We start from the raw sequence: 22,067 nt of genomic DNA on the forward strand, positions 1-22,067 counted from the left end.
ATGCTGCTTTTGATCTATACCCTAGCAATGAGATATATTCAATGAGATAAAAGCCTGTTGAGATATCTTCCTTTAATATATATATTTATATTTATATTCTGTTCTTACATGAGGCTCTTAGTAGCCGTCCAAGAGGTGGATTAGATCCACACATGCTTAGTATTAGTGATGCTGCCAGACCATTTTTGATATTTTTTTTGCCCTTATGCTGCTGGAATGGATACAGCATGCGTTTGTCAAAGATGGCAAGTTTAAAAAACAAGAAAACTTTATTTAGACATCATGATAGACTTTTTGTTAAGCTCCATTTTATCATAGTGTTCAAATGCAGGATGTTCACAGCCCAATCCAGAAATAAGTGGCAGTTGGCCGTGGCATAGCTGCCGCACCACTGGTAGACTTCCTGAGGACTTCAGCACGCTGGAGCATGGGGAGAGGAGAGGCGTAGCTTGCTGTGAGGAAGATGGTCACCATGGCAATTCTGCTGGCGTAGGCACGCAAAGAAGGCGGGCAACCAGAGGGGAGGGCCAGCCCACCCATCCCCCATTGGCCAGTCCTGGTGCATGCGCCGTGGCTCATGATGGATGGGGAGAGGTGGTCCCAAAGAGGCTGATAGCCATCCCCAACCCACCCCCTAGCAGAGAACGGAGCCAATGATGGGCAGACTATCAAAGGCAGAGGAGAGACGTCCACCAACACTGGGAGGGAACAGGAGTGAGGCTGGGCATGCGCATATGAGAAGCCTGGCTTGGTGATGAGGCGGGGGTGGGGGCGAGACAAGCCCGCATGGGACCACAGAGAAGCTGTCAATCCCCTCACACCCTCCCGTTGTCAGAGACTCTGCCAATGGCAGGCAGATAAGCAGGAAGTACCAAATGCAGGAGTTCGCTGTCATAAACAGGGACTGGAATGTGTGTCTGGGAGTGAGCAGCCCAGCAGCAGACACCCCCCACCCAGAGACCCCTTGTGTTGCCCTGATGCCCCCTGCCATGTGCACAGAACACCTCCCCTGGGGCCGCAGAACTCTGAGTCCACTTCATCAGCCCCCCCTTAGTGCCCTGTGCACAACAGCCCTGTGAGGTCAGGTAGGCTGAGGGGTGGCACTCCCCTCCCCTGTCCAGCCACATAGGGGGCAGCGTGGCAGCTCATAGACAGTTCCCTCCCAAAACCAAGTCTGCCCACCCTCCCAGGCATTCCCACAGGGAGGCCACTGAGGAGGGAGGGTTGCCCAGGGAACGTGCAGCAGATGCCAAGCAGGAGAGACAACAGGGCACAGCTAAGACTTTAATTTTCCAGAACAGAGTGCAACAGTCTCCCTGGTGCGCGCTGGGCAGTCTCACCGTGGGTGGGGCTCCATTCAGAGCGGCGGGCAGAAACAGCTGAGGGACTGGGAGGGCGCTGGAGCGACACATGCAGAAGCCTCTGTGCTGGAGTCCCACCTGCAAAATGGAGACAGAGATCAAGAGCACCTGAAACAAAGCACAAGCATTAATATGGCACATTGAACTATGCAGCAATCACATAGTAGGATCATACCCCAATAGACAGTATGTTTTATATACTATCCCTTTACCAAAGAACTTTTTAAAGCTTTTTCTTACAGTATAGCCCTATTACCCATGTGAAAAAGCTGTCCTGAATAATTCAGTTTTGCAGTTTGCAGAAAGCCAAGAAGCTGGAAGCCTTGACCTCATCAGGTAGGATATTCCATAAGGTGGGTGCCACAACAGAGAATGCACAAGTATAGGTCATTGTTGATCTTGCCCATTTGCAGGGTGGCACCTGGCAAAAAGACGCTGCTCAGATGAACAAAGCTGTCATGGTGGGGCATAAGGAGAGAGGCAGTCCAGAGATATAAGGGAGCAAAGCCATGAAGGGTTTTTTATGTCTTGAACTGAACCCGGTAACTGATGGACAGCCAATGGTGAGACAGCCATATGGGAGAAATATACATGCGCTTACATCCCATCTCGTGTTCATAGTGGTTTACAACAAGTTATTATAAGATAACATCGTAAGACAAAAAATGACACAACTGAAGGTCCGAAGGAGGAAATGCTGAAATGAAGGATTAGGACACCTCTATACAGGGAAAGGTAGTCTATCAAAGAATATTGAGAGCCAAATTGTAGGTGTTTTGGTTCACCAAGGAAAATTTGATGTCTTAATTTTCAACTACAAAAGCTTTCTTTTAAGATGTTACTTAACTGAATTAAGAGTTAATATGTATTCTTGTGAATTGACATTTTATCTGTATAAGCCTTATCAGCAAGAGTGGCCTAACTAAAAATGCTGGGAAGATTCACCATAAAGATTGCCTGAAGGGTTTTTAAATGCTAATTAGCATTTTAATGTTTTGAATATTAAGAAAGAATCTGTAGATAATAGTTTATTTAACCCATTAATCTTATGCCCTTTCCAGAAATCCAGATACATTCCTTATGTGTGCAGGCACAAGCACTGTATGTCTGCTATTATAATTTCAAAAACACTTGTGTAAGCTTTCTCTGTAGTACAGTGAGCCCCAACCTTCTGAAATGCATACCTGATGTCATGAGGCTACAGTCTTTACACTAGCCATATCTGCGCTTTACATTTTGTGTAAATACTTTTTTTTACTTTGTCCATTGTCCTACCTTCAGTTTGCCAGCAGAGGGCACTCAGAGGCCTGTATAAATTAGACAGCCTTAGGACTTCACAGTCTTCTCTCAAACCAGAAGTATCCCTTATGTTCTTTACAATAAACCTCAAGTGGAACACAGCCCACCAGGCATATATTATACCCCTCCCTTTTTTACTGCCTGTCTGGGACTGAAAAAACAGGGCTGTCAAACATCTGGCAGGCTACCCTATGCGGTGTGTGTGTGAAAGAGAGGGGCATTTTTGGCTCAGAAGGTTCACAAGTTCTGCCATGGTATGGAACCTATGAATGTTTGGTTGCTGCATGTAGTTTCTTTCCAAAAACCTTCTCCTTTCCTGACATTGGTAGCAAGGTGACACTATGGTCTGCTGCTATTGTACTTTAGTCACATTATGAGAAGACGGGAGTCACTGGAAAAGACCATAATGCTAGGAAAAGAAGAAGACCCAAGATGAACTGACTCTACGAGGAAAGCCATGGCACTCAGTTTGCAAGACCTGAGGAAGGCCATTAATTCATAGAGTCACGATAAGACAGAAGTGACTTGAAGGCATTTCACACACATACACCAGACCCCAGAGTGCTTTGGGACATCAAAACATTACTGGATGTGGTCACCTTAAGCTGTTTTTCTTGCCGAGACTCAAAGGGTGCATTCACACTACACTAACTAATGTGTTTTAGATCCTGTGTAAGAATAGCAAAAATCCAGATGTAAAACACATTACAAATAAAACACAAAAAATAATCATTTTACTCACACAGTCCTACCTTCTGAAAGTGTGAATTGAAGACAAAAAACAAATGGGGGTGTGGTCACAGCAAAAAAATTTCTGCCCCCCCCCCCCCAACTACCATTACAGCAGTCCAAGCACTACTCACAGCCTGGCTTTAGTGGAAAGTGCTATCATGTTGGTGACCACATAGGATTTTCAAGGCAAGAAACATTCAAAAGTGGTTTGCCATTTCCTGCCACTGCATCACAAACCTGGACTTCCCTGATGGTATCCCATCCAAATGCTAACCAGGGTAGAACCTGCTTAGTTTCCAGGGCAAGGCAGTTCAGTTAGCTCAGTTACCATTGTTGATATCCAGGTCCTGCAATGAGACCTGTTGGAGATTATCTGGACAGGCCAGAAAAGGAGGACTGAAGGTAAGTCAATTTCCTTCCACGGTGGAGCAGTGAGGACTAAAGGGCAGCCTTCACAGGATGAAGAATCATTCCTTAGACCAGTCTTTCAGGGCTCCAGGTTCTACGTTTAGACACCAACTTAACACCTGTCTAGTCACCTACCCATAACTAACGGTTACATCTGCACTGAGACAGACGTCTTAGTGCAGTTGATCTGCAGATCCAGGAGCAGTTATAAAAACTTTCAGAACTTGCTCCAAGATTGTTTGCCCATAGATGAAGTGATGATGTTGAGCATGGGAGAAGTTGTTAATCAAATCAATAGCTTTTTTACATTAGAAGATGTAGAAATCAGTGAGAATGTACAAAGTATTTGCAATGACAGTTTGCCTGACATTGTGACATTGGAGGGTGCTGTTTACAGTGGATGATCAAATAGCAAGCCAGACTGGTTTGTTGAGCATATATAGCTGTAGGTTCTTAAGGTGGTACTAAGATGTCATTTGATAACATACAAAGGTTGTTTATTGCTTCCTTATTGACCAAGCAAGTGAAAAGATCTTCACTGGAAACATGGAGACAATTTTACAGTACACAAGACATGCCCTTGTGTCTACGGAATTTTGAAATTGTTCTTCCTCCCATGTAAAATATGGTTCCCAGTTAAACCAGATTTGTCCCACATCAGCTTAATATTTACTATTAAAAGCAAGACAGCAAAGTTTTACAAGATTCTGGAAAGTATTTAGGACTGGATTCCAATGAGTTCTCAAGTATATACGTGATACACCGCACAATATTCAAAGTAGCTTTGACATTTGAGACCTGCCCTTTCCATTCACACTTGGCTTGATTGGCACATCTACGGAGCTGTTGACATTGAGCTGAAATGGTGATGTGCTGAAGACCATCTCTGTGGCTTTAAGCACCATGACCTTCTGAACCTTACAAGGCGGGGTGCCATGCTAATGTGACCACAGCCAAAAGGGGGTCAAGTAATTTCAGCTTGCTTGCTCTTTCTGGGGTTGGCAGGTTGCTGGGGGGTTGTGAAGGCCACAGCTTGCAAATCAGATCACTCTTTGTCCTGGCACTGAAGTCCAGCCAATAAAAGCAGAGAGGACCCATGCCAGAATTATTAATTGCTCTTGGGAAGAAGGAAATCACACACACACACACCCAAAGTGCTGAATGCAGCAGCATTGCACCACTTTTGAAAAAACATTCCTTAATGACCATCTAGCCAATTTTAGAACTGTTTATAAACTTCTGTTTTCAGGCAAGATGATCAAGCAGAGCATTTTGTTCTCTGGTCTCTTTCATTCTGTCTTCAAACTGGTTATGGAGACAGTGGCAGCAATGACAAAACCTGATGCTGAAATGAATCTTGTTAAGTCTTTCAAGGCTTTTTAAAAAATACATTGTCTGGAGGACGCAGAGGGTTGTTATTGGAAATGCCATGTAAGCCTCCTGGACTTTTCTGGATTGACCACCAGTACTAAACTTCTATACAAAGTGAGATTATGTGGCATTGGAGTTCGGTGTTATCAACATTCTGATGACACCCAGTTCTAGCTTATTAATCAAGAATTCAGGAATAGCCATGACTTGAATTGGTTCTGGAAATGGTGGTCAACTGGATGAAGGTGAACAAACTATGGCAATCCAAGGAAGTCCTGACTGCATAGTCCTGTAATAAAAAGCCCCTACTTTTCATACACATGGACATTGTGATCACCAGTATGGTTGCCAGGGTGCCTGGAGTTTTGACTCGCACACATCTGCTCTAAGAAGTGGACTTTGCTCATGGTTTCTAAGGCTTATGTGGATACTATAAGCCTCAGCTTTGCAGCAGCATTCTACATCTCTGGATGGGTGTTAGCCAGAACTACAAACGAGCTTCCAGCTGCTCCTTGTGTGCCCAGTCTTGGCCGCTGCAGTGGAAGAAGCCACACCACCGTGAACTGTACAGGCAAAGAGTTTCCAGCCTGTTTCCATGAACCAAAGGCTTACATCACCAGAATCCATCTTGTTTTCCTGACTCCATATTCAACAGCTGCTTCAACTTTTGCATAAGGCAATCAAGCATATCTTAGGTGTGGATCCTGCCAGACCACCTAAGCCTTTGTCTAACAGAACTAAGGACAAAGACTGGTGCCAAGAAGAAGACTGAACAAGAGGAAGACCATCTTCAGCCAGAGCCAAGTTCCTTTGTGTAAACCGGGTGTTAGCTTAGGTAGCAATTTGGCCATCTATTGTCACCTTTTTAGATAAGTTTGGTAAACTCAAGTACGCCTCCACCCAGTAATTTCCCCCATTCCTTTCCCCATTTTGGAGCCTCACCCTGGTCCATTGCAACCTGAAAGTCCAACCAGGTACCCCTGGACCAAGCTTGTTCATTGGTCAGTCATGGGCACCCAATTAGGTGCCACCAATTAACTTGCTATTGACTACTGCAGAAGTCCAGCCCTTATGGTCAATGCAGAGCCTCCCCTTTTTTGAAGTCATGTACCAGCTGACCACCTGTCATCCAGCCCTGTGCCTCCCATCCCCTAAGGGCGCAAGGTAGTCTATATAACCTGTAACACAGCTCCCCACATGTGTGCATCTAGCAGTACCCCAGTTCCGCTGTCTAGATCCATCCCCGATTCCTGATCAGTTTTGGGCCCATTTCCCCCATCCTCTATCGTCACCATTGGAGCCTTCTTGAAGACTACGATCAGTAATTATCACCCTGTTTGTTTACCTATATGTTGTCTCTATATCTCTCTATATATTTCTTAGGACTGTATGAATGATCTTATGAGTATTTTATCTTGTACGCAAGCCTATATTTTTCTGGAATAAATTGTAATTGTTTTACTTAATTAGAGTCCCTAATATTTTTAAGCATTAATTTCTGGACGTGGAATCCTGTATACACAGGTAAAAGATCCTGATTAAGCCAGGTGCCCACCTGACAATTCCCCATCCTTGTTTTGAGGGCATTTTGGCTTACAGTCCTCCCTGCCTACCTCTATGGTTCCAGCCAAGACCCCAGGGCCAGCAAGGGCCCCATGATGCAAAGAGGGTTGAGGGAGTTAATTGCACCTTTCCCCATCTCCTCTTCTCTCAAGTCTCTCCACAGCCTGGAAAAAAACTAGAACCCTCCTCCCATGGTTTGCTGTTTGGGCCCTTATATGGGCCAGGCTTAATTGTGTGCAGAATCATGCTCCCTTACCCAGGAACTCATTAGCATATTAGACCACACCCCTGACATTCAGACAGCCAGAACTGCATACCCGTGCATTCCTGCTAAAAAAAAAAAAGCCTTGCCCTTACCTCCCATATCTGTTACCCTTTTGCCTGATAGCCTTGCTGATGTTGGCCATCTATAGCTACTTATGGCAACTTAACGGGGCTACTTGTGCTATATAGTATAGTGGTATTGTGCTATACCACCTTGCCTGGAATGGCAAGGCTAGCCCTCTTCCTGTCAAGTGGCCATAGGAGCTGTTTGCCGCCCAGAGGTTGGGGCCATGCTGTTGGCTACCTGCCACAGCTCTGGGAGAAGGTCTGGCCTTGGACACAAACTAAACCTGATTCTGGATCAAGCTGAGAAAATGCTTGCCGGAAATGCCAGCATGCTGGATAGGGTTCATTTGCTGTGATAGACAGGGCACTGTAACTGCCTCCCTTAAAGGTAAATCAGAAGGTGCTCCTGGATTTAGGCTTGCTCTTGTAGCTTTTGCTAGGATTGTATTTTCATTTTACAGAAAAATTAGTATGACCTTCTCTCCCTGTGAACTTATTCATGTTACTTTAATTTTTAGGCTTATTTACTTTAACCATGTAAGATGTTACCCTTGAAGATAACTTGGAGGCTTTAACTGATACAGAGAGCCATTGCTCATTTCATTCCTGGTAGGGGGCAGCATGTTCACAGTGAACCTATGTTAGAAGCTTCAGGTGGGCAGATTCCAGTAGATCTTAGAGACCAATTTTTCAAGGTATAGGCGTTTGTCAAAGCTCACTTCATCATACTAAGAAGAATGAGGATCCATCTGTCCTTATATCCAGAGTGCTCTAATCAAGCTGCTTATGTTTTGTGTTGTGCATCTACATCTGGACCCCAGCTGACTCTGCTTTGCAGTACCCCTTCCATTCTTATTTGTATCAGATGAAGTTGGCTTTGACTCATGAATGTGTAGGGCTGCCAGTTCTTGGGTGGAAAATTCCTGGAGATTGGGGTGGGGAAGGGAGGTCTGGGGAAGGTTGGGTTTGGGAAGGAGATGGACCTCAGCACTGTATAATACCACAAAGTCCACCATCAAAAGCAACCATTTTACCCCCTGGGGGAACTGATCCCTGTAGTCTGAAGACGAGTTGTAATTCTGGGAGATCTCCAGCCCCCACCTGGAGATTGACAACCCTAATGCTTATCCCCTGGGACAATTGTATTGGTCTCCAAGGGAGCTAATTATGTTTGGTTCTTAACAAGTTGCATTGGCTGCCACTTTAGTGTCAAGTTCAGTCTGAGGTGTTGATTGGAATACACATCCCTGAAGGACTATTTCCCCCTCTATGAGCCAAGGTTCTTTTGATGTTTGCAAAACAAGTGTGCAAATAACTCTGTTCACAATTCCTGTTTGCTGTTGAGTCAAACCAAACATCTCATAACATTACTTCAGTGATTTGTTTGCAATTTAAAATAAACAGCATTTTGAGTCATTTTGCATCTGCACAGTAGCAGCAGGCAGCATGGCAGTTGAGTGTACCTGCTGTTAATGTATACTCACAATTCACTGGCTTGCTTGGATTACATGTGCCCAGCATCGTAGGGAACATCGCTTAAAATCAATTGCATTACAGTTCATGTGCTACCCTTGCATCTACAAAGTTCTTATCACATGAGTACAACTAGACTATTTTATAAGGGTTTTTGTTTTAGCATAATCTGCCCAAACACATTTTGAGTTTGTTTTTCCCCCCAATACAAAGATGATGGATAGATGAAGCACTGTTTACATATAGCCTTTGTGTACTCACATACTGTTTTCCCAGTGCTTCATCTATCCATCATATATATATATAATCCAATTTCAACTATTTTAAACAGTCACCAAAACATTTCAATGTTGCAGGGTGCTGATCACAAATTGTGTTCATATTGCAATCTGAACAGAGTGGAGATTGATCAACTGTGGGAGCTTTCATGTCACTTAAAGATCTGGGCAACTCCCTTGTCAGTAAACTGTGATGGGCAGGTCCCGAACTGACCTCTCCAAAGTGGACAGAGAACATAATCTCTCTTTGCATTTTGCAAAGGCTGTAAATATTTCTTTCTGGATTAGCTTTTGCTTATCTTGCTGTGTTCATACTGTCTTTCCAGTGTGTGTTAAGTGTGTGGTTTATTGCTATTTTGTATTGCTGTACTGAGTACAGTATGGACCCTTGTAATAAAACAATTTAAATATAAAGTAAATTTAACTCAGCATGGGGAGAATGAGATGGATAGTCATTGTAAGGTAACCTGGATATCATTATTTCTGCCTCCTGTTTCCATGCTGTATAATTTTCCATGACCAAGAACTGTAATGGAGAGAACAGAAGCGGAGCCCTTAAGAGTGCAGACCTGTCTGCATGGTAATAAAGGTTTCCAGACCAAGGCCCAGGTTTGTTCAGGCTAAACATTGTCCAGCAGGTGGCGTACAGAACTCCTTGCTCCCATGGAGCAGATTTGGCTGATGTGTTCGGCATCCTGCTCTCAATTTGTCTGGTGAAGTTTGAAGTACTGACTTGTATTCTGCAGCACACTCAGAGGAAGTGAGGAGATGGAAATCTGGCCAAAGCTCCTCCATATGAAAGCAGTTGAGTTTTAGACACTGGAGCTTATCCTTCAGAATTGGGAGGGAAGACTGAACTATACCTTCTGAATTGCAGTTTTCTATACACTTAGAATGGCAAATCTTCAGCCTTCAATCTGCATAGAGACTTTCATGTCTATGTTATGAGTTGATTGTGCAGCACTTGCAAAGACAGTGTTCACTCTATATGGCTTTTTGGACTCTGTTATCAGCATTTGGCGCAGACCTGTCATTCTTTTGTATTAACTTCACAAAGTACAGCTTCAGTTGCTCTTGTTATTTTGCCTGTACTCACAGTTTGAATCAAAACTTATATATTTGGTAAATCGCTAACATAAACGTAGTAAAAGCGATGTAATAAGTGACCCATGGCAATAAGTGTTTAATTTATATTGTAATAGCTGTACTGATAAGACTGTTTACATGGCAGTTATCTCTTGGCTGTGTATTTCCCACTGTGTTGCCCCACCTGGAGACTGGCAATCTAAAATGCAGTGGAATGGAGTTGTGGAACCTCTTTGTGGAAACAAAATTCTCAAAAAAGCTTTAAAAGTCCATGAGAGGCATCCGTGTGTTTCTCCTTCATTTCCCTCTTGAGAATTCTGGCACCTCTTTTCCCAGAAAAAGGTACTGGTTATTATATATTTAATATTAATAGCTATATTATTTTGATTGTGTATGGGGTGGCATACAATAATCATGTGAGGTTTTTTGATTGATGGTAAATGTGAATTTGGTTCTTTGGGAACTATAAGGTGAGTATGATTGCTTTATCTTATTGTTTAGCCCATTCCTCTTTTCCATTGTCTTAACCTGAAATAGTGAACAAAACCCATGGGTTTTTTTTTATCACAATCCTCTTTCAGTTTGTCCTCTTTCAGTTTGATGGTGTTATGGTAGAACAGGTGACAGAATGGAAGTTTCTGGGAATTACCATGAAACAAGATCTAACATGGGGGGCAAATACTTTAGCTCTAGAGAAAAAGGCCCAGCAACGACTATACTACTTAAGACTCTTAAGATCACTACAACTGTCAGGGAGTCTGCTGGTTGCCTTTTATCGTAGTTCCATTGAGAGCATTTTATCTTATTGCCTCTGCGCGTGGTTTGGGAGCTGCACGGAAGCAGAGAGAAGGGTGCTCCAAAGAGTGACGAGAAGAGCACAAAAGATTTGCGGATGTTCTCTCCCCTCATTGGTGGATCTGTATAATATGAGATGTAAAAGGAAGATACAAATGATCCTAAGGGACCCTTCACATCTGGGCCATTTGCTATTTGAGATCTTACCGTCAGGTAGACGATATAGAGTGTTGAAGGCTAGGACCAACAGATTTAAGGACAGTTTCTATCCAAGTGCTGTGGTTAGGTTAAATGCAGGGTTATGACGGATTATCTGTTTTAGATGTATTTAAATGGTTTTAATGGTTTTATGAATGTTTATCTGTTTTAGATGTATTTAAATGGTTTAAATGGTTTTAGATGTATTTAAATGGTATGAATATGAATATGTGTGTTTGATGTGTTGGTATGTTTGTGGAAGAGCACCTCATTTCGTTGCTCTCTTTTTGTGGAGAACAATGACAATAAATTTATCTATCTATCTTTCTGAGCAATACTACTGCTCTCTCAAACAGAAACAATATGTAAACAGAGTAATGTAATTTATTATTACCAAAAGAGTTTTATTACTAAATGATACTAAAGACTATGTAGCAAACTTGCCTGTGATATGATACATGCTCAGGATTTGAACTTGTTTCCCATCTGAATTGCTTCCTATGATGTTATGTGTGTGAATCTATGTGTTGCCAAATGGTGTTCCTGCCTGGCTCATTGGAGCCTGAAGGACTGAGCTTGGAGACTTAGGAACTATGGGCAGTAGGATCCAAATCCCAACTGCCCTGCTCCAATCACAGGCCCCCTGCTGGTTTGAATGACCCAATAATATGCTAGTGCAGGAACCCAGTGTTGCATATAGTTGGCTCAGCGGGCCCCATTTGCCAGCTGAGTTAGTGCAGCCACTTACCATGCTGTACTCAATAAAGAGCTTGTTATCACTACCACCTCTCCTCTTCAATGCCTATGAACCGACTATATTATATATGTGCTGTAATATTCATACTTAAATAGCCATATTAGTTGCATCTCATCAGATCTCAGAAGCTAAGCAGAGCTGGGCCTGGTTAGTACTTGGAGAGGACAGCACCAAGGAAGCCCAGCGTTTCTACCCAGAGATAGGCAATGGCAATCCATCTCCTGCCTTGAACCCCCTACAGAGTTACCATTAATTAGCTGCAACTTGATGGCACTTTCCACCGCAGTAAGTTCCAGTCACAGCCAAGAAACCACATAATTATAAAGGATTTATCTTGCACTTCGGAACAAATGTATCACTCACCATGAAGCAAGGAATGTTGTTTATTCCAGGACTGATCATTTTAGCAGAATTTTCACATTTAATTAACAAAAGTAAACAACTAAAATGGAAGGTGACATTTTTAGCTGCCAGGGTAGCATTTATAATTATTCAGTAGAAACTTCATTGCCTTCCATTTCAAATGGATCCCCATGACCACAAAAATGCTCTTCCTAGGATAATTAACCTTCCCATAGTAATATCTGGACAGATTGCCTCCAAACGTTCTTACTGATTTTAAAAAAATATACACACTCTTTTGGAAGTTGTTCAAATTCACAAATAGTTGTTCAGACAACAAGTACGAAGGATATCCCAGCAACATTGTTTGTGATGATACCACAAGGGATGAGTGAAATAATTGTAATAGGTCAACAGTGAGTGGTAAGAAATGTTAAAATCATTTTTTCCTTGAAAATTCTGCATATGTTTATATAATATATATTGCATTGTATAGTTTTACAGACAAATTTACATCCAGTACATATGTTTTTAAAACACTGATTTGAAAAGGATGACAATTTTTTTTTTTGTACAGCAATGGGACTTAATTTTTATTTCTCTTAAGGATCGTTTGATGCTCTTTAAGAAGAGTACTCGTATTCTTCAGCACTGCGGCGTCCAAAATCCATCCAGCCCATGTAGTCTCTGTCTTTTATCCTGTGTGTAGGGTCAAAACTCTGTAATCCCATCGCAGAGATTTTCCCAGGGGAACCTAAAACATTAGAAGTAACATAAGCTCAACTGCAAAATAATGATGACGAGGACTTCAGTGACACGTTATTGGAAAACAAAACTTTGGAGGAAGTCTGCTTTATCAGATGCAGTGTTGATGTGCCTCTATGCTTGATAGCAGGGGTAGGAATGCACAGTGTCAGAGGAATAGACATGGGAAACAGAAACATCAGGCAATAATCAACTGTGGTTAAAAAGGTTCAGTTGCTAGGCTAGGCTTGTCATAGCCAGTGATCTGGGCAGACCCAAGTACCTGCCAGCATTCACAACCAGTATCCTATCTGTTTAACGCCACCTGTGACATGCTAATACACTAACAAAAATCTTTCTTCAAGACTGAAGTATTTGGGTGATGGTGGTTTCAGGGTTGGTTTTAAATAAATTACTGCATTACAACTGAGATGTTAGGAAATATAATACCAGTACTGAAGAGGCTGGTCTTAACATATAACGGTTTTGCGAATCAATAGAAGTCCCTCCTCAGCTATGAACTCTTTGAGGCACTTCGGGCACACCACTCTTTTTGCAGTCTAACCTACCTCATAAGGTTGTTGTGATGATAAGGAATGATGAGAGTGTAACATATGATGTCCTTGGAGAAAAAGTTGAAATTTAAAAAGCGCAAGAGTTTACTCGTGCAGCATGGTGTTATCAGTCTTGACACCAGTTTGTACCTAGAAAGAATACTGCGTGACCAACAACTTAACCTGTACGTGTCAGAAGTTATTCCATTTTATTTCACGGCTATTTCAAACATTCAAACCTGAAGACTACCCTTGTCCTTTGCAAAACTGAGTAATTTGATCTAAAATGCATCAGTCTGTGTATTCAGTTTCCAGTGATACTTATAGGCAATGTTTTGAGGAGTGTGTGTTTAACTGTGTTATACTGTTGCAGTAAAACCAAAAGTGACAAACTTTCATGTTCCCCTAAGTATTCCAAGCCAAGCTAGTGCCTTTTTTATCTGAAAAGTCCTTGCAAATATATAGGAACTGGAATATAACTGGTAGGATATAGCTATTCAGGGCAACTTTTAGAAAGTTACTAAAGCCAGAATGCAAGTTCTAAAATGAGCTGCATGCAAACAAGCTCATAATATTTATTGATTTCATTTATACTCCACCTTTCTCCCTACTGGAGACTCAAAGCAGTTTACAGTGTTCTCCTCTCCTCTCCTCTGTTGACATCCTCACAACAACCCTGTGAGCTGTGCTAGGGTGAGTGTGTGTAACCGGCCCAAGGTCACCCAGTAGGCTTCCACAGTAGACAGTGAATTTGAACCTGAGTTTCCAGTAGGGTTGCCAGGTCTGTGTTGTAAAGTATCTGGACACTTTAGGGGTGGAGCCGGGAGGGGCCTCAGAGTCCACCCTTCAAAGTAGCCATTTTCTCCAGGGGAGCTGATATAAGTTGTAAAAGCAGGAGCTCTCCAGGCCCCACCTGGAGGCTGGCAACCCTTGTTTCTAAGATCCTAGTCTCACACTCTAACCCAGGAATGTCGAACATGCAGCCTGTGGGGCCGAATCAGGCCCCTAGAGGGCTTCTATCAGGCCCCCGAGCAATTGGCTGTATCTTGCTTCCTTCTCCCTCTCTCTTGCTTCCTTCTGCATAACAGCATGCTTTGCCAGGTTTGTGCAATCACACAGGAGCTACAGAGCAAAGCCTCTGTTTTCTCCACTGGCTGAGGCTCCTCCCTTGGGGAGAGAGGCAGAGCTTGCTTTGCCAGGCTCTCAATTGCACAGCAGAGCTACTGAGCCAAGCTGAATTCCCTGGATCCTTTGGGAGAAATACAAAGAAAGCACCTTCAAGACCAATAAGTACTAATGTTTTAAGCATGTTTTAAGATTTCTTTTTTTAAAAAAAAATTGTGTTTGTCTGTGTCCTTTATAAAGTTTATATCCCTGCTACCTAATCTTAAATAGGTACACAGCCCGACAAAGTCTATGTCAGATCCAGCCTTCATATCAACTGAGTTCAACAGTTCTGCTCTAACCTGCTCATCGCACTGGCTTTCTAATGCACAAAACCAAAACAGTGTTTTTTTCAGTAGCATAGCCTAAGGTTGGAATAATCTAGAATATATTTCCCCCAGAAAGAAGAGCTGACCTTCGGTATCACTGCCATTTCCATACACTGCAAACTGAAGTTTGTTTACAATAAAGAAAGCCCCACTGACCTCCATTGCATTTGCTTCTGGATAAATACATTTAGTATCAAGCACCAGATCAGACAATGATGCTGAGGCTTCTGAATTTTAGCACTCATACAGTCATTTTCTGACTCTAAATTCTATTTGGAAACAGTATATAAATGCAGAATGCAGGCTTGCCAGTTGTGGATTGGGAAATACCTGGAGATTTGGGGGGGCGGAGCTTAAGGACAGCAGGGTTTGGGGAGGGGAGGGCCTTCAATGGAGTATAGTGCCATGGAATCCGCCTTCCAAAATGGCCATTTTCTCCCGGTGAACTGTTCTCTGTTGCCTGGAGATCAGTTATAATCCCAGGAGATCTCCAGCCACCACCTGGAGGTTGGCAAACCTAACAGAATGTCTTTCAATTATGATGAGCACTCATGGCGCAATTCCCATGCATCCATTCAAATCAAGACAACAGCTCATATCATACCATCCTCCATAATGCCTTTGGGAGCCTAGAAAGGAAACTGGCAAAGCTCAGCCACATTCTCAGTTTCAAGATGCAGCAGACACAAGCCACACTTTCTTCTCTGCCTATGATCCCTCTCTCTGTTTGGTGTTGTGGTTAACTGCATGGACTCTTATCTGGGAGAATCAGGTTTGATTTCCCACTCCTCCATGTATACTTACTGATGTGAGCTTGGGTCAGCCGCAAGTTCTCTCAAAGCTGTTCTGCTCAAGAGCAGTTCTGGAAGACACTGTGTTGTAAAATATCTGTGCTGTCCATTACAAAACTATGAAATCTTCCATGGAGCAAATGATATTTTGTTTGCCATGATAAATAAAATACCAAGATTCTAAATTCTTTTGTAAATGGGATCATGGTCCTTGCTGGTAGGTCTTGGTACACAGAATCAAGATATGTAAGGGGTATTTTTAAGCTCTCTGCAAAGAGCCTTATTAACAGTAGAAAATGCCTATTTTGTCTTGCACTTTCCTTTATAGTTTGCTGAGAATAATGTCTAATCTAACCCATCTGATGCCTGAATAAAAATGTTTGTTTAAACCCTCTTTTCTTTCAAGGACAGAAGGATGTAACATCCCTAATAAATAATCCTTCTCATATGGGATAGTCAACAAAGAGTCTCATGGTATGTTAAAGCTGACAGACTCATTGTGACATCAGCTTTCAAGGACCTGACCCCACAAGAGCACATGTCACAACAAACCTGCTAGTCTTCAGGATGCCACAAGGCTCTGTTGTTTTTGCTGCAACAGAGTAACAGGGCTGTGGAAGGGATCAATAAACTTGCCTTCAGATGCTATCTATATTAAAACAGAGCTTCCAAATAACTCTTCACTGAATGAGCGAAGATTATGCAGCAGTGTGGCTCAGTGGATTATGACTGAGGCATTGATGCGGAATCTTACTTGAAACCAATATAACTGCAAATGCCAGGCAGTACGAATGCACAGCTAAACCTTACTGATACAATATTAATGCATCAACTCCCAAATGGCTGGAATGCAAAGGAAAAACTGATGCAGATAGTATTCAGGACTCGAAGTCATAAAAACCACCCAATTCTTCCTCCATTTGGAAGATGGCAAAAAGCCTTTTGCTGTCATAAGAACTGAAGAATGGAGGCTTTGATGTGCCTGAGAATAGGACTCCATTGCAGTTTTGTGAGCAAATGTATATAAGCGAGGCCAACTTTCACCCTACAGGGACAAAGTGCTGGGCTAGGAAATAGCTGTTTGGATGACAATTGCCCTCCTTAAACCAATTAGAGCTTTTCTCTTTTGTCCTTCACCCACTTTGGTTCTTACAGTTTTCTAATTTCCTGCTGTGAGTTTAGGAGTATGGGGATAATTGGACCAGCCTTGGACACTCAGTATGATTTAGGCTGCAGATCTAAAGACACCTAACTGGAAGTAATTTCTACATAAATAACAGGGGTTTCTTTCCAGTTCTATGTGTCCCAGTTTGGGATTATAGCTGCTCCTTTTCCAGACCACTTCATTGTTCATGGCAAGATGCTCCACACATGACGAACTATACTGCTTCAGCCCTGACAGATGGAGGTTCTCCAAAGGCTCAAGGCCAAGCTACACCATGCATGCCAACAGATGTAACTGTGGCATGACAGCCATTCTTGATTTAAAAACTGCTCTGGCGGTATGCACAGAGGACCGGATAGAACCCTTTCCCACCCTGATCCAAATTGTCCCTCTAGTGGTTTCTCTTTGAAGGATATTAGTGTGTGTGTGTGGGGGGGGGATTTACAGCAGAAAATTAGGAGCAGAGGAGCAGCACCCCGCCCCCAACTTCTGCCTTAGTAATGGCACCCTCCAAGTAGTTTTACAAAAGGCTAGTTAAGCCACAGGCAAATGAAGCACCCCCCCCCCAGCCATTCGTAGGCCTCCTACAAGAATCCCTTTAACAGAAGGCTTATGCTACAATAAAATTTGTTAGTCTGATAGGTGCTATTGGAGTCTTTACTATTTTCCTTTAACAGGAGAAAGCTTTGAGTAGTGACTTTTTGCATTGCATTAAGTTCTGATTTGCATCAGAATGGAAGATACATAATGGAAAACTCAAGGTTAGACTAAAGTCATTTGAATTGCCTTCTGCCCTAGGGTGAATGTTCAGCAGCTATTGAGACTGCATTGCACCTCTGGGCTGTTTCCCCACTATGCAGGCAGCAGGGCTTCATTCAAAGGGCATCAGTCTCCTACAGCCCTCCGATGTGTGAAAGGCCTTGTGCATTTTATTAGTAAACAGAATTATTGCTTGGCTTAACTCTGCTTCAAGGAATGAACCAGCGAAAGGTATCTCAGAAAGCTGGCATCTGCTGCTGCTTTCAAAGCGATGGGGAAGAGTAGTTGATCCTGAGCAATGTCCACATCTGCAATTAATCTCCCTGGAGAAAACAGTTCTAGCAAATGCAGGAAAAGTCATATGCGTTTTTAGTTGAGTTTAGGCTGTCTGTCACCTCCATGACAAAGTTATGACAAAAAAAAAGACAGTCCATGCCCTAAAGAGAGAGCAGTTTGGTGTAGTGGTTAAGTGCACAGACTCTTATTTGGGAGAACCAGGTTTGATTCCCCACTCCTCCACTTGCAGCTGCTGGAATAGCCTTGAGTTAGCCATAGCTCTCGTAGGAGTTGTCCTTGAAAGGGCAGCTGCTGTAAGAGCTCTCTCAGCCCCACCTACCTCACAGGGTGTCAGGCGGGGAGAAGATAAAGAAGATTGTGCCCACTCTGAGATTCAGAGCATAGGGCGGGATATAAATCCATTAGAATATTAATCACCTTGCATCTTTTTCTTTTTAAAGTCAGGTATGAATCAATGATATATTGGTCTTCAAATTTATGAAGTGGAGACCTGATCCTTCACATTCTTATCCTTGGCCTTGGGCATAGCCTAGCTGCCATGAGAAGTATGAGAATTATAGTCTCCAGAATTATTATGAACCTTCTGTTAGAACTCTGTACAAATGTAGCTGTAACGCAGTGAATCTTGCTTAAGCAGCCTGAATCATACTGAAAGAAAGGGACAATTTCATGCTATGGGAACATAATGAGATCTAGATTAAATTATATGGTGAAATATCTATAAAATACGGATAACTTTGTAGATATGGAGATATGCATGGTTCTTATGACAGTTAAACTAATTAGGAGATAAGACTAATCTAAGAAATCAGATTTTAGTTAGAACATCAAACTTGATTAAATCTTTTTTTGGAAACTGAAAATCTTTTTTTGTGTGTGTGATAATAGAAGGTCTACAAACAAAATGCATCTCATTCTTAATCCTCATCTAAAAGTCTTGTTGGAATCTACAATGATACCTTCGTACTCTTCATGGAAGAGCTAGCCCTAGATAGCATGGTGTCAATTACTTTTAACTCCCAGTGTGTCATTTGGACACATGAGTTATGGCTAGCTATGTTGGAACAACGATTCACAAAACCTCTAGATCAAAGTTCACATTTCTATGCATTGTACTTCATTTCTAATCTTATGCATATTATTTGCTTCCATCAAATTCACTACTTTCAACTGTGACCAATCAAATGTCTATGGGAAGTTATAAGCCACAGTGAGGCCAAAGGTGGTGTTTGCATCTGATGTTCAGGAGTATACAGGAGGAAGTGTGACCTAATTATTATGGATGGTACATGGGAGGAGCTGGCAAGGACCATGTAATCATCAGACAAGCCTTTATTGGCATGTAGCATGGACCATGTAAGAGTTTTGAGCAAAGCTGACAAAAGACAGATGGTGGGGGTGAACAGGACTTGTATATCTCTCTGTATTTTGAAGTTACAAGCCCCCTGCATGTATTAAGCTTTTAGACTCCATATAGCCAAAGGGAGCCCTCTCCAGTGAACTTTACCAACTGAACTCTATGCAAAGATTAGACAGGGTCAGCTTCAAGTTACCATCTATTCTCATGTTGAGTCTCAGAGGGAACTTCTTTTGACACCAAAGAAATGACCACTTGGGTTTAAAATGCTTCCAAAAGTACCTCTTCGGGCTTGCTGGAGGTATTTGGCCAACAGAACTCCAAGGTTGGCTTTGGGGTCAGCATTGCCATCCATTCGTGGGACTGATTTCAATGGACCCCCCGAGGCTGGGGTGCGGGCATGACGATGGTTCTCCGCCAGGGTCTGCTCGAAGTCAGTGATCACTGGGTTGGCATTGTGGGACCCTGAAGGTTGCTGCCCTGAGGAGTTGGTGGCCAGGACAGCCAGGAAAAGGCAGATGCAGATCCCACTGTACATAACTGTGGGAGGAAAGGAAGTGAGAGCCATCAATGGTTGCTGTGCGCCTCCCCAACTTTTCTCAAAAATCACCTCCACTTCAAAACAAATAACTGTTTTGTGGGATTTTCTAAACAAAGGTTCGGTGTTATGCAAGGAGGAGATATGGTAGTTAATTGTGTGCCAAGGCTAAAGAAACAGCAGGACTGATGAGGGCACAACTAAAGATAATTGATCTATTGCAAGGGTGGCTGATGGAATCTGTGCCTTTTCTGTGTCAAACTGCAACCATTCACTGCTTTGTTTGGTGTGTGCTTGCATGTGTCTGAATTTTCAGGCACAGCAACACTGGGGGACACTCTGGTAATTAAAGAGCAATTTCTTACTCTTTTGGAAGCATGATAGGTTTTGCTTTGAAAAGGTGATGAATTTTTTAATTTTAGCACAGAGGTGGTCATTTATCATTTGATAATATTTTACATCCTATGTTAGCAGTGGTACTGCAAACAACCGTGTGGGTCAGCATGTTATGTAACCAAGCTTACATCTTTATACTGTCCGCATTAATGAACCTGAAAGAAACAGGACCCTTCCTGGTTCCAGATTCATATTTGTTATTGCAGATTAGAATCCCCACTTCAGATATAAGAGGAATGAAAAACAGCACTCTTTTCGCTGATTGTTAACTGGATAAATAGATTCACAGAGTTGCACCCTTTTCAGTACTTTGACATCAGTGGTCTTTGAAGGGGGGGATGCTGTTTGGGATGAAACCTGTAAAAGGCATAAATCTGCTAATCTGCTAATTAAAGGTATCCTGAAAATATGCCCTTACTCTACCATTCTTAGGTTGTTTTATATACATATGTATAAAATATAAAATTGTGTGTGTGTTGAAAGAGAAAGATGCATGGATCTATTTGATGTATCTTAAATACCTATACTGCATATACACTATATTTCACTAAAAATCTGAGAAATAAGGCCCAGCCAAAACTTTTAAGTTCCTTTGATTTAAATAGGAGAGACTGACAGAGAACAAACTTAAGGAGGTCTGCACTCCCAGGGCAGTGTTCTGAGGATTGCACTATTTGCAGCAAAATTAGTAGAACTTATGTCAAATAGTTTATGGCATGCCTAAATCTGGAAACTTTCTAAATGTTAAAAAGTATTACAGCATGTCATATGTTCAAAACAGAAAAGGAACAGAGTGTGACACTTTATCTCATATGAAATATTCCCTGTTAGCAGTCAGGAACCAAAAAGGTGTTGCTTAAAAAAATTCAGCTGCTAGCTAATATCATAATGTAGACATTATTCATTTAAATGCCATTATTTGAAAACAAACAGACTGGTCCTTAAATGATTTTTCTTGTGGCCATTTGCCTATTGTAAACCATTAATTAGGAACATCATTAAAATCAAGCTTCATTCCTCCTCTTAAAATGCCTTTAAACTCTCCCATACAGTGTAGCAAATGCCTTTAAACTCTCCCATACAGTGTAGCAGGGGCTGGCTAACAAAATAATCAGCTAGAATTCTAATTATAAAGCAATAGCAACACAAAATTCAGTCTTGTTCTCCATGAAATTTCTTCAGAATTCAGTAAACACCTTACATGTTAGCAAGAGATTAAGAAAAGCAATTTAAACTAAAGATGCTCATGGAACTGCCTTCAACAATATTGAACATCACAGCTATTTTTTCCCCCTTACAACCTTAGAGAGAATTTCAGTCGGTTAATACATAAAATAAGCCAAGAAGGCATCTGGCCACTAACAACTTCAACTTCCTCACTCCAAAGGTTAGAATTGATCTTTGCAATTGCATCCTACCTTTTAAAGGAGATGTGCGTTCCCGTTGTAGATGGGTGAGAACAGAGAGTTGCTTGGTTGTACTGGAGCCCTCAAACACTGCTCCTTAAATAGTCTATCCCACCTCTTCCAAGTGTCATTTGTTTGCACTGCTCTGACGCAATGTACCTCACACATGCTTCACTGCAAGCATGGGGCAGCTTACTTACAGTGGAGGGGGGTAAAAGGAAGAGGAGCAATGACTCCGAAAGCAGAAATAGTTAACCCTTTCTTCGCTGGGTCTTTGCCTCTCTAACACCCACTTCCATCCACCCACTTTCTAGCAATGATTTTGCTATGCACAGAAATACAGAAGAACGTCATAGTTCAAGAGCATCAGATGAGTGGCATGCAAGCCTCCATAACTGCTCTCTTGAATACATGTCCCCCTCTCTCTTCAGAGCCTACAGCTGGGTAGATAAGAAATTGGATTGTTCCTTTTCCCCTTTCTCTTTAAGAAAAACAATAAAAATGCTATAACCAGAAACTGGATGTTCTTTAGGACAACTGCTAAATGGGAATAAGTTCCATTCAACAAATGGGT

General features: G+C 42.2%; 1 protein-coding gene across 1 annotated transcript; it reads right to left on the reverse strand.

Annotated features, from left to right (window-relative positions):
• Positions 1-12,457: 12,457 nt before the first annotated feature.
• CCK (cholecystokinin) lies at positions 12,458-21,668 on the reverse strand. The gene is made up of 3 exons (XM_060248112.1): positions 21,506-21,668; positions 19,436-19,693; positions 12,458-12,747 (listed from the first exon to the last, which is right to left on the reverse strand). Exons 2-3 carry the CDS (start codon positions 19,689-19,691, stop codon positions 12,617-12,619), a joined length of 387 nt encoding a protein of 128 aa, XP_060104095.1. The 5' UTR covers positions 19,692-19,693; positions 21,506-21,668; the 3' UTR covers positions 12,458-12,616.
• Positions 21,669-22,067: the final 399 nt, after the last annotated feature.

This window comes from Heteronotia binoei, chromosome 10 (genome assembly GCF_032191835.1).
Source record: "Heteronotia binoei isolate CCM8104 ecotype False Entrance Well chromosome 10, APGP_CSIRO_Hbin_v1, whole genome shotgun sequence".
Taxonomy (NCBI): domain Eukaryota; kingdom Metazoa; phylum Chordata; class Lepidosauria; order Squamata; family Gekkonidae; genus Heteronotia; species Heteronotia binoei.

Bases quoted from the DNA above. Each gene is read 5' to 3' on its own strand.
- CCK (XM_060248112.1), bottom strand. From the start codon at position 19,691: ATGTACAGTGGGATCTGCATCTGCCTTTTCCTGGCTGTCCTGGCCACC. The intron at 12,748-19,435 runs GTACTTTTGGAA...CTAATGTTTTAG, and splicing joins CCTCCAGCAAGCCCGAAGAG to GTTCCCCTGGGAAAATCTCT.